Here is a 16158-nt window from a genome sequence, read left to right on the forward strand (position 1 = left end):
TCATGCATTGGTCTTCCTTCTTCTTAATTTTCTTGTGTTTTGGAAATTGGATCTTGGGTATTCTAGGTTTCTTGGCTAATATCCATTTATCAGTGAATGCATATCAAGTGACTTCTTTTGTGATTGGGTTACCTCACTCAGGATGATATCCTCCAGATAAATCCATTTACCTAAGAATTTCATAAATTGAATCTGTTGCCAATAGTGTAAGTTCCTTGCTCTGGTGGATGGGCCCATGTCCATCCTTATGGGAGCAGGTCAGATGAACCTAGAGGGATGACAAAGCTAAAATGAAAGAAGAGAAAGAAGAGACAAGTAAGGCAAAATAAGATAAATCTGAGAGCAGGCCATTTGGGGAGAAATTTAGGGAGTTTCAGAGAGTAAATATGATCACATTTCATAACATAGGATTCTAAAGAGTAAGCAAAATAATATGCAAGAGAACTTGTTAGAAGTTTAGATGTGTGAAAATAAATTGAGGACACAATGTCACTTTTATTTCAAAAAAAATAGAGTAACCCGATATAAAAGAAATTATTCAAAATTAATTCAAACCCAAGGAAATGGCTCCATTGCTAAAGTCTCTGATTAACATGCATGAGAACTTGCACTGGGATTCCCAAAGTCCACACATAATCCAAAGTGTTATAGCCTGCGCCTGGAACTATGGTCCTGAGTTGTGGTTGAGTGTTAGGTAGGCAGAAGCATATGGATCCCTGGAGCTCAGTCTAGCCAGCAGAGTCAAACTTATATGTTCCAGGGTCAGTGAAAGACTATTTCTATGGATAATGTGGAGAAAATTAAGTAATGCACCCAATGTCAACCTCTGGCCTCAAAATGCTCAAACTCAGCTATGAATGCACATACACACACACACACATACACATGACTATGTATGTATACAGCACAAACACAGACACTTACATGTATATCCATTCTTGCAAAATGATTCTTACCATGGATAGTACAATGAATTAAGAAAGATTTAAAAAATCAGTAGTGTGATAACTGTTTCCCTATAAGACAATACTTAAATAATTGTTCTTTGTTATGTAGTAATGTGTTCCATAAGACAATACTATGCTACACTCACATGTTAAAGACCAAATGGAAGATCATGTGAACTCATATACACAGCATGGAGATCCTAGCCCTTGAAGAACTGACAAGTAATACATGAATACCCAGATTCTGGCTGTCCTCTTCTTTGGTGATTCTTTTTCTGTATGATCCTTTGGTCAAATGACTTCTAATATTATATACTGTTGTAGGATTCAGTATTTACAACATACAAAACTATTACAGAAATGAATTTGTTCTGGATCTAGTCATATCATATAAACATAATATTAAAAAACATAATATAAAAAAGATCCCCTTTGTTTATTGCCTTGTTTGAGTACGGTGTATTTGTTCTGAGAACTGACCATATTTTTTTTTTTCAAATACCTTGAATGGTATAAAAGCAGACTAGGAAAACATAAACTCGATTCAGCCTCAAAAAAATAAAATAAAAAACAAAATAAAATAAAATTCCATGAAGTTATACTATAACTATCATGTATATTTATTATTTTATATAAGTAGTTACATTTTAAAACATTTGAAAACATGATAATAATATTTTATTCTCAGCTTATTAGTTGGATCACATTTGGAGCTGTTTGTGAATCTATTTCTTTGTTAGAATATCATGCCATAAAATTGAGCTGAGAATCACAAGAATTTATTGCTGACTTATTTTTTAATTAAGCAAATTTGGAAGAGAAATGACCATTGAAATAACCACTCTGGGTCAGACTTAAATAAGTATGGATCATCTATAAAGTCATGTAAGTCCTGCTCATGGATTTGCTACAGGCTATCTCTGTAGATTAAATAAATGGAACTATAATTAATTATTTTTCAGTGTATATTTTTGCGTATACTTCTTGTATGATTTGAAAGTACACACAACAAGAATTTTTATAACAACACAACTTAAAAGCAATATTTTGCAATTAGTGACTGTGCATCAGAAACTGTATTCTTCATTTTTTTTTCAAAATTGCTTAAGAGTTTTAGTAAGCAGCAGGCTGCTGTACTATAGAGACCCTATTGTCCCTCTTCTTTGTGGGAGATCTTTTCCCTGTAGGCTGCTTGCAATAGCCACTAACTTTTCTTGGATGTGCCCAGGACTCTAGCAGGGTAATCAGAGTGTGTCAAACTGGAAAATATATTCTTTAGGTAAAATTTGCAGTGACTTTAAATTTGAAAGAGTAATGTTTTGAATTTGCCAAAGTGTTATTCAAAATGCCAACCTAAATTATATAACAGCATTTTTGAAATAATAATACAGGTAAATCTAATATCTGCATTTCAATCATTTAGCCACCTTCATTAGCCATTAGCCACATTAATGTAAATTATCCTTTAAAGAAAGCATTCTTTTATTTTTCAGATTGTTGCCTTGCGTGAGCAAAATGTTCATATTCAAAGGAAAATGGTATCAAGTGAGGGGTCCACAGAGTCAGAGCATCTTGAAGGGATGGAAGCAGGCCAGAAAGTTCATGAAAAGGTATGATGCACATAATTTAAATGCAAGTGCTTACTTCTTGATTCATTTGATAAGATAAAATAATGTAATGAAAAAGCTATAGTATGTGCACAGTGTTTTAACGAGACATTTTATTTGTTTGCAGATTGTTTATTTTAAATTTTAGTGTGTTTGATTTGTAGTAATTACATACACATGACATTTTATTAATTGCTGTTCATTTGAGTATTTGTACAATTTAATTTATATATTAAAAGTACATAAAATATATAATTTTAACTACATATGAAGTATTTTGCATGGTACTTTTTTAAAAGGCACTACATTTTAGTTTATAAGTGTTATTTTATATAGCATGTTAGTAAAAATGCTCTTGGTGATCTTTTTGATTTAGAAATTAATTTCTTTTTCTTTTCTCAATAATCTTATTCATACTTCTGATAATATTGTGAAATCAAATACAGGAAGTCATTGATCTCTATCCAGTTTCATTCATTCATCCATCCAATCATTCATTCACCTTTAGAAAGAAGCTGTTTTTCTTTGCAATATAGTTTAGATGCAGGAAAAGGATATCAGTGGTCTATTTGGCCACCATCAAAAGATGGTTCCTGTGATTCTAGCATAAGACAGGGAATATAAATTATAAGTGGGTCTTAAATTAGACAAAAATTACTTAAATATTTGCATAAACTAGGCTTAAAACTCAAGAGAATCTACTAGTTTGCTGTAACCTGTTATATTTTTGGACATTAAGCTCCTTAGGACCACATGAATCAGATAGCTAAACTGGTGTAATTGCAAGTGCCAAGAGGTTCTAAAACCCAGAGATTAAGAAAGTAGTGACAGAATGACAGCAAATAGCATTAAATTCCGACTGAATTTTACAGTAGGCACTTCCTCACTGATGCTGTTAGAGCCGATGAATGGGAATTCCAGTCTTCCTTCAAGTGTCAAGGACACTCAGTTTCTCAGATGAGTTTCCAGGGGTGTCCTTCGTATCTGATTGTTGGCAACTGGACAGCTCTTTATTTGAAACCACCATTTAGAAATATTCCATGTGTTTAAGTGAAATCTTAAGCTGAATATTAATAATAAATGATTTATGACAATTTCACAAGCTATATATGAGATTAAAGTAAAAAAAAAACTTTTACCCATTCTTCAGTAAAGTCAGTAAGTGTACCACATATTCTTTTTAGAACAAGGTATTTGTATTTAGAAGAACATTAAGGAGAGGAACATAAAATTTGCCATCATTGATTTGTTTACCTGATGTTATTGGAAATAATAGACCTTTCTTCAAAAATTATAGAGTCACATAGAGTTGGTTATGAAAATTGAATGTATATAATAATCTTTACTTAAGTATCTATAATAGCAAAAATATATAACAACATTTGTGCTACTGGACTTCAAATAGAAGAAATACAAGAAATAAGTTTTCAGGAATAAATAACTTAAATGCTTGTCTATTTTTAACATACATATATACACATACACATGTATCTGCATGCATTTGCTGTTAGCAGCAGCAAAATGATGCCCCAATTAATGAGAGATTGCATAAATGATGATATATGCCAGCTATAATACGTAGTGAGCATATCAGCTACTGGTGTGTAACTAAGCTGTATTTCTTGTGTGACAATGTTGTCTCATGATATATTATTCATAATTCATAAGACTTACTCATTATTTCTCATTATTAGACAGCACACAGCTCCATGATTTTTCTGCTAAACTATAGATAGTTTTTATCAGATTAATTCACAGGTTGCATTTTCTGAAATAGGAAGAATAATTCTATATAATTGGATTTTGTCACTAACTCTAGATGTAATATCTTTAATATAAATGTAGCAATAAGTTAATCTGGTGACTGCATTTCTTTACCTTATGTTACTCCCCAATATCCATGCACATAAACAAGATTCATTTAAAACTGCACCTCAATAGCTGAGCAGTTAAATGATTTACCTTAACTTTCTATGCTAATCTGGCTACCTCCCAGGCACATCCCATGATATTTGTATAGTTATTATTGACCTGGCTCTTTGGGCTTCAAGTGTGTTTCTATGATCTGCTTCGGGACCCCTTCCTCATGGCTCCTATTTCTCCATCCTCCTCCCTCGCTGATTTGAATCAATCTCTCTCTCTCTCTCTCTCTCTCTCTCTCTCTCTCTCTCTCTCTCTCTCTCTCTCACACATCTCCTTTCTCTGGCTGGTGGTTGTCATGCCTATTCTCTATTCTCTCCAGGCATTGGGTGATCAACATTTATTGATGAGGCTAAGAATTGTTTACACAACTTGAGACAGGAGATAAGTATAAGTATTACAATGCCCTGTCCAGGTTGAAATGAGATATAAGGACAGAAAATCAGCATTTGAATAATCCAAGCATAAACTTTACACACAGTATACAAAAACATTATGACTACAAATAACTGACCTTATAGCTCCAGGTATACATATGGAAGAAGCTGAGAAACTGGTGACTTCAAAACCTTTGTACTTCTGTTCATTCTTTTGGCAGGAATATAAATAAAACTTTTTAAACATTGTGATTATATATTCATTTTTTTAATTTTTTGACAGTTGAAGAGATAGTTCCATGTGATTGAGATTCACAGTGTATAACCATGGTTTATAAAACCACTTCAATAACCTTCAGTATGAGCCTTATGCTAGATAACTTTATGTCAACTTGAAAGAAGCTAAAATCATCTGAAACAAGAGATCCTCCTTAAGGTCAGGCTGTAGGCAAACCTATGAGGCATTTTCTTAATTAGTGATTGTGACAATGGTCCCAAGCCATTGTGGTTGGTGCCATTCCTTGGCCGTTTGTCCTGTGTTCTGTAAGAAAGAAGAATGACAGACATTATACAGAGAGAGTCTAACTTGGCGTTCATCATCAAATCCCTCCACTCTAAGCTCAGGAAATCCTGAGGCAGAAAGATGGTAAGAGTCAGAGGGGATGTAGGACACTATGAAAACAAGATTCACAAAATTAACTAAGCAAGGCTCATATGAGCTTAGAACGACTGACATGGGACCTACACAGATCTGCACCAGGTCTTCTAGATATATATTACATCTATTAGCTTAGTATTTTTATGGGATTGCTGACTTAACAATGGGTCATACTTTGACTCCTTTGCCTGTTCTTGGGACTCTTTCCTCTTATTGGGGTACCGTGTCTAACTTTGTCATGTTTGGTTGTTATTTCTTAGAAGCCTGTTATTTCCTAATGAGAGTGAAAATGTGAGGGCAGCTGCAGGAGAGGCGAGGTGGCAGTAACAGAAATACAAACAAACAAAAGCCTGGAAAGCCATGTTTAGCAAGCCAGTAAGTGCTAACGTCCCTAATAGCCTGTGCATTCGCTCCTGCCTTCAGCATCCAGCCCTGCTTGAGTTACTCTGCTGACTTCCTTTACTGATTGACTAAGATGTGGATATCTAAGTCAAAGAAACCCTTTTGTATGCAACTCATCTTGATCATGTTGTTTAGCACAGCAATATTAACCTTAACTAGGAAAGAAACTGTACCAGGATAGTGGGGTACTGCTGTGACAGACACAACCATGTGTTTTGGGAAAGATTATGGAAGGGCTTGGAACTTTGAAAGAGAAAAGCCATTGACCTTTCAAAGCTTGGTGAGATGTTCTGTGGGAACTTAGAAGATAAGAATGTGGAGAGCAATACAGACAACAGAGGCCTGGCTTGTAAAGCATCAGAGGGCAGCAAAGACTCCACAGAGCTTTTGTGTGAAGTATCAGTGCTGTCTGGCTAGATAGAGATAAACATCAGCTGTGATCATCAAGAGACCAGACATACTAAAGTAAAACCTTTGTACTTTGCTGTGACAATGTGTGCTGGTTATCTGAAGCTGAGAAATTAGCAGTGATTAAACAGAGACCAGAATTATTGGGGTGAAATTTTCTAGTCAGTACACAAAAGCTATGTCTCTGAGATGGCCAAGTTTGTGTCTTGTTTTGGCAGCCAAACTTGGTCATGTGTAAGAGTCTCCTTGGTGTTACTGGTTTTGGAGACATGAAGGGGCCAGCTGAGGCTTGGCCCTGTGGGGCATTGGTAAACATAAAGTAGGAGAAGTGGGGGAATCCAGAAAAGAAGGGGTCATGGAGAAAGTTGAGGCTTTGTAACATGAAGAGCAGCCAGGCAAAGATATTTGTGAAAGAATGGCAGAGTTGCAGTAGAAGACCTCAGCATTTTGGAGAGGCCACCACCAGGAGATAACTACCAAGAACAGTGACAAGTATGAGGTAAAACTGGCCCCAGACTGAAAAAAAAAAAAAAAAGCTACCTATGTTGCAAAGGGCAGGGTCAGAGAAGTGAACCCTCCTTGGAGGAGCCCAGGAAATTGTGACTGAATCCCTGGTATTGGACACTGAGTGATTTATACTGTTGACTCCTGGTTTTATTTATATCTAATTGTGACCATGCCTTCATTCTTCCTTTTTGAAATAATTTACTATGAATTTTATAGGAGCCTACAGTGAGAGACTTTGGACTTTAAAAAGGACTAGGGATTTTTGTCTAAAGAGACTAAATTTTTAAAGTGTCAGGATTTTTTTTAAGACTGTGGACCTTTTACAGTTTGTAGAATGGCTTATCCTGGTGTTTATATCAATGTCTGATCTTGGGGATGAACAATAAAGGTGATATTTGTGTGTCAACATGAAAATGGGTCAATTGTGTTAGTAAGTTGATCCTCAATAAAGAAAATATCTCCATTATCAGACTGTAGGAAAGCCTGAAGAGTACTTTCTTGAATACTGATTGGGTAATTACACATAAAAGCATTGCTTGCTATCCATTTCTAGTCTTATTTTCATAGCATGACCATTGAACAAGAAATTATAATAGGTTTATAATTTAATCGTTGCTTTTTAAATCTATCTAAGCATAGGAAAACAGAATTTAGTTTGGTGAATGTGTGATAACCTCCTGTTCAGAGTAATAAAAAATCACTTAAATTACATAAACAGGGTAGATTACTAGCCATTTGGGGATATTTTGTAATAGCACTATGAGAATTCAGTTGACTGAGTTAACAAAATAGTCTCATGGGAAGTACCCTCAAAAATGGACTTTAATACTCAAGAGTGCCCTATAATTATTGTCAACATTTATAGAACAAAAGTAAAGAAAAGAAAGAAAAGAAAGAAGAAGAAGAAGCAAGGAAATAAGATTAGATGAAGGAATTTTAAAGGTTTCTCTGTGACCTTAGGTTTAGTGTATTTACAAGAATCTTTTCATGTAACAAAATTCCAGAAGCCTACTGGTTATCTCCCTTAAACTACGCTCAACAGAATTTATTTTCTACTGTTTCAGAGTGATGGAGTTAATCTGCAAATTACTACAGTAATACCCATGTTGCTCTTTGAGACAGTCATGTTTAAAATTTCCATGCTGTCTGCTTCCCTTTTTTTTGGCTCTAGTCTCTTAGTAAACTAAGAGATATAGATAGGTAGAATGGTAATGGTAAAAATTCAAAAGTCATATCCTCATGATAAATTTGGCAAAAAACTTAGGCTGAACAATATTCATGCAAGAGTCATTGAAAACCTGATAAAATGTGAAATCAAATGGTATTGGCCATTAAATAGATATTATATTGGAGTTTAAGAAAAAGATAAGGCATTAGACATTTAAAAAACTTAGAGTGAATTTAGAGTAAACACTTGGTATGCAAATGTTTTAAGAATGGATGACATGTCTTTGTTATAGTCTAGGGATGGAAGAATATCAAAACAACTTGATACTAGTGTACAAGAAAGCTTGTAGCAATGGCTGATTCAAACAGTGTGGGTAACAAAATTCTAATAGTCCCTGGTAGAGTTCACTTTATTCTTTTTGCAATGGAAAAGGTTGAAAGGGTTTTAGGCTTGGAATTTTAATTACATTATTTTAAATAATCTGAATGACAGGTTAATGTATATCTGTCGCTTTTCCATTCTTCAGTAAGTAGACCTAGGTCGTTTTCTTTTCAGATAATATGACTGAGACAAAATGACCTGTGTGGACCAATGTGTTCAATACCCACAACTTATTTTACTTTTCTTCACAGAAAAGTTTTCATCAGAACTTTCTTCACATTTCTTCAAGATAGTAAATGTGTTCTTGTTTTCAGAATTACCCATACATATTTTTTTCTAGAGTTGATCCTGATTTTATGTGAGAGTATTACAAAGTCCTTGAAACTTCTCCTGAGTATAGTTTTTTAATGCAGAACTGAGTTCACAAGGCAGCAGCATTCCAAAGGCTTGATTATTGTATGTATGACTCTCCAACTTTAGCTAAGGTCCAATACGTACACTCACGTGCTGGTACCTCAAATCCCTAACAGATCATTACTTACTCTACTGTGGGCTATATATCTAGCTAAGAAATAAATGAAGTGCTTGCCTTTGCCCAAGACAATGTAGCTGATTTCATTGGCAGTTATTCTGATGCTAAATCATGTTTCTATGAATACATAATTTTATATTTGTATTTTAATCATATGCACATTTCCCTGATGGGAATAATATTTTATACAGATGAAAGATAAACTTTCTTCTCTTTAGTTCATGTTTTATATTTTTTTACATTTGTCATCAGTCCTTCACACATAGGATTGTTTCAACCCAGTTAAGACACAGATGGGAAAAGTGTCTTTGTACTTAGCAAAATGAAAATGAACTCATTGATCCTAATAATAGCAAGTCTGACAGGAACCTAGTTGATCTGTTGATATAACCCATTTGGGGGCAATTTGTACACATCTAAACAACCAATAATGATACATTTGAGAAAATAGAACCCACTGCTTTGCTTTAGTTCTTAGTTTAGCATAGAGTCACTTCTGAAATTTTGTTAGTGACTTTCTAAACAAAAGTCATAAATAAAATAAGAAAATATTAATTCTAGTCATTTCTCATCTTCATCCTTGCAAACTATATACAAGATTTGAAAAAGTTATAGGTGTCTATTTCATGTAAATCACTTAAGATGTTTATTTCATGATATAATATAGGATACGTCTACTAATTTTAACTTCTAATAGTTATGAACATTAATCATAAAAATGATGAACAGTAATTCCTTAGTTATGTTTGATTTAAACTGCTATAATATACCATAGTTCTACCAATCCAAATGTATTAAATGCAGTGAGTTTACTTACTTACATGGTAGTTTAAATATTATGAGAATAAAAGAGGTTAAGTACACTACAATTCTTTAGAAGGAACAATACAAACAAAAACAAACTAATAGAAACCAACTCTTGGTTTTAAATTTGGAAAAAATGTAAAATATTCTAATTTTTATAAATAGGTAAAATTTATTTTGAAACTCTGACTCTCATACTGTGTTGTTCATCTTCGTGTGTCTGAGTGACATCACTCAATATAATTTTTTCTATTTAAAGTTCAGCAACATTGTGTATTTATAATACAGTTTAGTTTTGTTGTTAAATTTACTTTCATTCTCACTCATAAATAGTCTAATGGGGATATTACACATTTTTCTTTTTAATACTTTTTATATTTTTATCATATTTTTCCTTCGGCCTTAACTGTTCCCAGATCTTCTAACAGCTCTTCACCTTCCCAGCCCCATGTTCTAGCTCTCAAAAAGAGAATAAATGTTTTTAAAAATGTACATACACACACANACACACACACACACACAGAGAGAGAGAGAGAGANAGAGAGAGAGAGAGAGAGAGAGAGAGAGAGAGAGAGAGAGAGAGAGCTAGCTCAATTCCCAGGCAACATTGGTTATTACATGCAATTCTCAGTGCGGAGCACAGAGAACTGCCTATAATTTGGGGGTCCAAGTTTTCTGAGAAGTACCCAAGTGATGCTAAGAGCCTTTGCTTTTAGTTGTTCAACATAAACTAAATGTAAAACAGTATTTCTAATCTTACAACTCACTTTAGTTAAAAGGATAAATGAACCTTGAACTGAGCAGGGAGCCTTCGCTGCTGGCTAGCTTTCAGTATGCTAGAAGGTGCTTTGTAGTTTCCAGAAAAACAAAGTCATCAATGGTCTTATCAGCACGGGGCCCTGCATGCTACAAAGCTGACTTACATGGTAAGACTGATGAATTCACAGAGGCAACACTGGCAAAGCTGTTAATAAGGGGAGCCAGTCATTCTCTTAATTAAATTTGAGAGACCTGGTTCAAAGAAGAAACTTCACGTCTCCTACTGTAAACATGTCAAAGGCCCAAGGGAAGATCTATTGATGATACTTTTCTGAATCTCTTCATGTTGTCAAAGTAGCCCATAAATATTTATGTTTATTTCCATATTTCTGTTGCTGCTGACCTTGGGTAAATAGGCTTTTCATTGCGGTCAGCAGTGGTGGCTCACGCCTTTAATCACAGCACTTGGGAAGCAGAGGCAGGAGGATTTCTGCTTCCAACAGTGTGGGGGAAGAGGGGATTGAGAATACAAGAGATGGAAGATGGCCAAGAGAGCTAGGAGATATTATTTTGTTGTTGCTGTTGTTGTTGGCTGCCATAAAAAAATCAAATACATAACATCTGTGGTTACCTACAAAAGACATGCACAAAATCCTGCTACTGAAAATTTTAGAAATGAAAGAACAGGATTTTAAGGCTTCACCTTTAGGAGAGGAGAACTTACTGACATTTGATGGCTCTCAAGGAAGGAGAGTTTTTAGATTTATTGGCAACTGGTAGATTCCCTTTGTTCAGTGGATGACCCCACCACTCATGTATAAATTGGTAACAATAACTAAACTCAGTCACTTAAAACTAACAAATAAATAAGAGTGGCATAAGAAAAAGTGTATTTTATGCTTATCAACAAACATCACTGGTCATATTAATATTAAGAATGATAGAGGACTTTTAATTTGAAACATTTAAAGATAACTAATTGATGCTAAGTTAAAGAAAATATTTTGGAGGGCTATCATTTTATTACTCTTAGTTTCTCAATGATCTTATTATTTCATTTTCCTGTTGTGCTATTTTTATACTTAGTGGCTAATAATATATAACCACCAATAAAGCACAACCATCACATTGGTCTTTGATTCTTAGTGCCATCTAAATATTATCAATACCTAAAAAAAATTGTAAAACAACTGCATAGAAAATCGCACCATTTTGTATCATTCAGAATGGAGTGCATTGATATTTTCTGATTCAGTTCTCCAAAGTGTTCAAATTCACAGACACTGAATGAAAAGTTGTTTTTGATCTCTTAATCTCTATATTTATAAAAATGCAAAAATGCACATCTTTAGTGCTTTAAAATAGACTTAAGGAGACAATGCAGAACTGGAAACAACAACTCTTGGTTCTGTGGTAGAGAACCTCAAACAACAAATACAACATGGTATATGTTGGATACATTTGAAATTAGTGAACATTTCTAATATTTGAAATAAAAAGAAAAGAAGGCAGAATAAGAAAATGTAAAAAAAATATTGTAGACAGTCCTAAAGTTCAACTAAGTTATGACTTATAACCTTAAAGCCTTTGTATCTGTATTCAGTAAATTATTCCAGGTTCCTTGCACATATTTGGTTACATGGTTTGCTTGTATTCATACTCAGTTAAGCACACATTATGTTATTGTCAAACAAGAGTTTTGCTCATCTAAGGACTTTCCTTTGTATCTGGAATAATACAAATAAATAGAGTTGGAATTTTGGCGGTTTATTGAGTTAGTAAATAAGGAAAAGAAAGAAAGAATGAACAGAAATAGTAGGATTCAGGCAGGAGAAACACAGCTTTTGAAAGCAGATACTAGAACCAAAATATCGAGTGTGAAGACTTTATCTTGTGATGTTTTAAAGTGTCAACCAAACTACTTGCTCTTTGTGCATCGTTTACAGTCTACATCTGGTATAATTATTAGACATTAAATAACTAAGTTATGTCATTCACTTATAATAGTTGTGGCTATCATGTGATGAGAACTTAAGGAATTTGAGCAACATAGAAATATTGTTTTGAACCCACACTTGGAGATAGAATCCTTACGACTATTTTTGGGGGAAGGCAGCTCATATAGCTATTGTAATCAGTATACATTCTTATTTGATGACTTGGATGTAAATGGAAGCTCAAGAATTTAGCATATTACATGAACCTTCATGATCCCTAGGAAGAAACAGTTGTGTTTGTAGGTCACTCCACTGCCTGAATCCTTCCAAAATCTCTCCTTGTACTAATGCTTAGGATAGAATTTATTCATGTCATTCACTCATATTTGTGTTGGATTGTTGAATAGTATATTTAATATTTCATTCAGAAATATTCTTTATATTAATGCAGTATTGATTTATGCTAAGCGTACATCAACCACCTACATTTTTATTATTCTTCTTATTATTTTTATGCCTATCAATATTTCCTGTATGAATCTGTGTTATTTATTTTATAGCTCTAGATACCTTTATTTATACATTCTTTTGCTCACAGAGATATATAGATTTTTAAAAGTTTCTCCTACTTTATATAATTTTTCCTAGTCTAGAAAAGCCTGATGATGTATGGGAATATCTGGAAATGTCATAGTAACTTCTTGGCAGTGTAATCGGCAATACATTGCTAACTATTAAATGCCAGAGTTACTTGTAAAAATGGGATGGAACTGTTTATTGGTTATTCTGTATGTGTTAGTAAATTTTAATAGTATTTATGCCTCTACTATAAGAATTTATTTAATAGGAAGATCAATTTCAATCACCTACTCCTCTACTTTCATATTTCTATTTTCTTTTAGAAAGATCAGTAAATAGTAAGAAGTAAGAACAGTAAGGGAGAATGATAATCTATTTGAAATATAGTAAAGTGAAACACTAGCTTTTGTGTAGGTGTACATGTTGAGAATATTCTTATAACAGAAAATATATATTAACTCTTAAATGTATTAGTGTTAAGGAAAGACTCCAACTATTCTTTCCCATCGGCAGTAAATAAATAGCTAATATTTAAATATACGAGTAATCTGAATTCAATGTATTTTTTAAAAGAACCTTGGGCCCGAGCTGCAATTTGGGGGATATGGTATTTAAGTAGCATCCCCTGGTTTCATCCATAGCATAGCATTTTAAAACAGCTTGTATATTTATAAACAGAGAAGTTTCACAAACACTTCAGGTAAAGGTAAATTGGCAGATCACCCCAGCAGATTTTCACATACTGCTCTAAATTTCGCAGGTGTGTCCAAGCGATGCAATGCATTTCTGCTGCTTAATGAATTTAAAGGTTAACATTTTAAAAGTGTGTTATTTTAGTTGCCTGATTACTGTTTATATATATTTAAAATTATCTCATCTTAAACCTAATAAAGCTTGCTGTATTAAACAAGATTTTAATGGACTTCAGGTGCACAGAATTGCAATAATAAATTTTTTCTAATTAGAAAATTACAACCATTTTGTGGAAATAAATACTCAAAATATGCACATAATTGAGATACATCTATATTATTTACATACATATGTTTATGAACACACACATAACTGATCATATATATTCTATATACTTATATATCATATCTATATAACATACTGATTTTTATACACACACACACCAACACAAAGAGAGAGACACACACACACACACACACACACACACACACACACACACACACACACACACACACACACACACACACACACACACACATCTGCAGTGCTACCTTAAGCCTGGAAGTTCTAGAAAGCTGTAGAAGGCAGACATAACAAGCCATTTGGAGCATTTCTCCACTTGAATTTCTCCTTCCATGTTTCTGCCTTACTTGAGTTTCTGCCTTGACTTCTCTTGATTATTGAACATAACCTGGAAGTTCAAGATGATACAAACCCTTTCCTTCCCAAGTTTCTTTTGTTAGAGTGTTTTATCACAGTGATATGGAATGAAGACAATTATGTAAGTCCTAGCTTGCCAAAGGTCTTAAGGATTCCTTGATTCTAAATAGAATTTTCCTATTATAAAAGTAGGTTTGAATCATTTTACAGATTTGAAAAGTGTTTTTAAAAAGCAACTTTATTAATTTACAATACACATAAGGATTTTTACCAATCCAAAATCTGATAGGGGACTAATATCCAATATATACAAAGAAATCAAGAAGCTGGACTCCAGAAAATCAAATAACTCTATTAAAAATGGGGTACAGAGCTAAACAAAGAATTCTCAACTGAGGAATACTGAATGGCTGAGAAGCACCTGAAAAAATGTTCAACATCCTTAATCATCAGGGAAATGCAAATCAAACAACCTTGAGATTCCACCTCATACCAGTCAAAATGGCTAAGATCAAAAATTCAGGTGACAGCAGATGCTGGCGAAGATGTGGAGAAAGAGGAACACTCCTCCATTGCTTGTGGGATTGCAAGCTTTTACAACTATTCTGGAAGTCAGTCTGGAGGTTCCTCAGAAAATTGGACATAATACTACCGGAAGATCCAGCACTACCTCTCCTGGGCATATACCCAGAAGATATTCCAACTGGTAATAAGAACACATGCTCCACTATATTCATAGCAGCCTTATTTATAATAGTCAGAAGCTGGAAAGAACCCAGATGTCCCTCAACAGAGAAATGGATACAGAAAATGTAGTACATTTACACAGCTATTAAAACCAATGAATTTATGAAATTCTTGAGCAAATGGATGTATCTGGGGGATATCATCCTTAGTGAGGTAACCCAAACACAAAAGAAGTCATTAGATATGCACTCACTGATAAGTGGATATTAGCCCGGAAACTTAGAATACCCAAAATACAATTTGCAAAACACAAGAAAATCAAGAAGAGGGAAGACCAACGGGTAGATATTTCATTCCTCCTTAGAACAGGGAACAAAATACCTATGAAAGGAGTTACAGAGACAAAATTTGGAGCTAAGACGAAAGGATGGACTATCCAGGAAAAGTTTATAGAAGAAGGTGTGCTTAGTCCCTCGGGGGGGGGGGGGTCCTGTTTGGTTGATACTCTTGTTATTCCTATGGGGTTGCAAATCCCTTCAGCTCCTTCAGTCTTTTCTTTAAACCACTAACCAAAAAATACACATGGAGGGACCCATGGCTCCAGCCACATATGTAGCAGAGGATGGGCTTGTTGGGCATCAGTGAGAGGAAAGGCCCTTGCTCTTGTGAAGGCTTGATGCCCCAGTGTAGAGGAATTCGAGGGTGGGGAAGAGGGATTGGGTGAGTGGGGGGGCACCCTCATAGAAGCAGGGAGATGGGGAGGGAATAGGGTGTATCAGAGGGGGAACTGGGAAAGGGGGTAACATTTGAAATGTAAATAAAGAAAATAGTCAAAGAAAGAAAGAAAGAAAGAAAGAGAAAAAAAAGAAAGAAAGAAAGAAAGAAAGAAAGAAAGAAAGAAAGAAAGAAAGAAAGGAAGAAAGAAAGGAAGAAAGAAAGAAAGGTAGGCAACTGTGACCTCTTGCATTATGCAACTACCTGAACAACAACTGAGAAGAGAACACTAAAGAGCAATTGAGGACTAATATCCAATATATATAAAGAGCTCAAGAAGGTGGATTCCAGAAAATCAAATAGCCCCATTAAAAAATGGGGCTCAGAGCTAAACAAAGAATTCTCACCTGAGGAATAC

General features: G+C 34.3%; 1 protein-coding gene across 36 annotated transcripts in view; it reads left to right on the forward strand.

Moving 5' to 3' along the window:
- Ppfia2 (PTPRF interacting protein alpha 2) overlaps positions 1 to 16158 on the forward strand; it is a 460521-nt gene that overhangs the window by 331451 nt on the left and 112912 nt on the right. For all 36 annotated transcript variants that reach the window (XM_029482321.1, XM_029482324.1, XM_029482326.1 and 33 more), the window contains one exon: positions 2441 to 2557. In XM_029482321.1, the coding sequence (XP_029338181.1) occupies positions 2441 to 2557 (117 nt within the window). The remainder of the gene's footprint in view (positions 1 to 2440; positions 2558 to 16158) is intronic.

The sequence above is a fragment of the Mus caroli genome, chromosome 10 (assembly GCF_900094665.2).
Source record: "Mus caroli chromosome 10, CAROLI_EIJ_v1.1, whole genome shotgun sequence".
NCBI classification, from domain to species: Eukaryota; Metazoa; Chordata; class Mammalia; order Rodentia; family Muridae; genus Mus; species Mus caroli.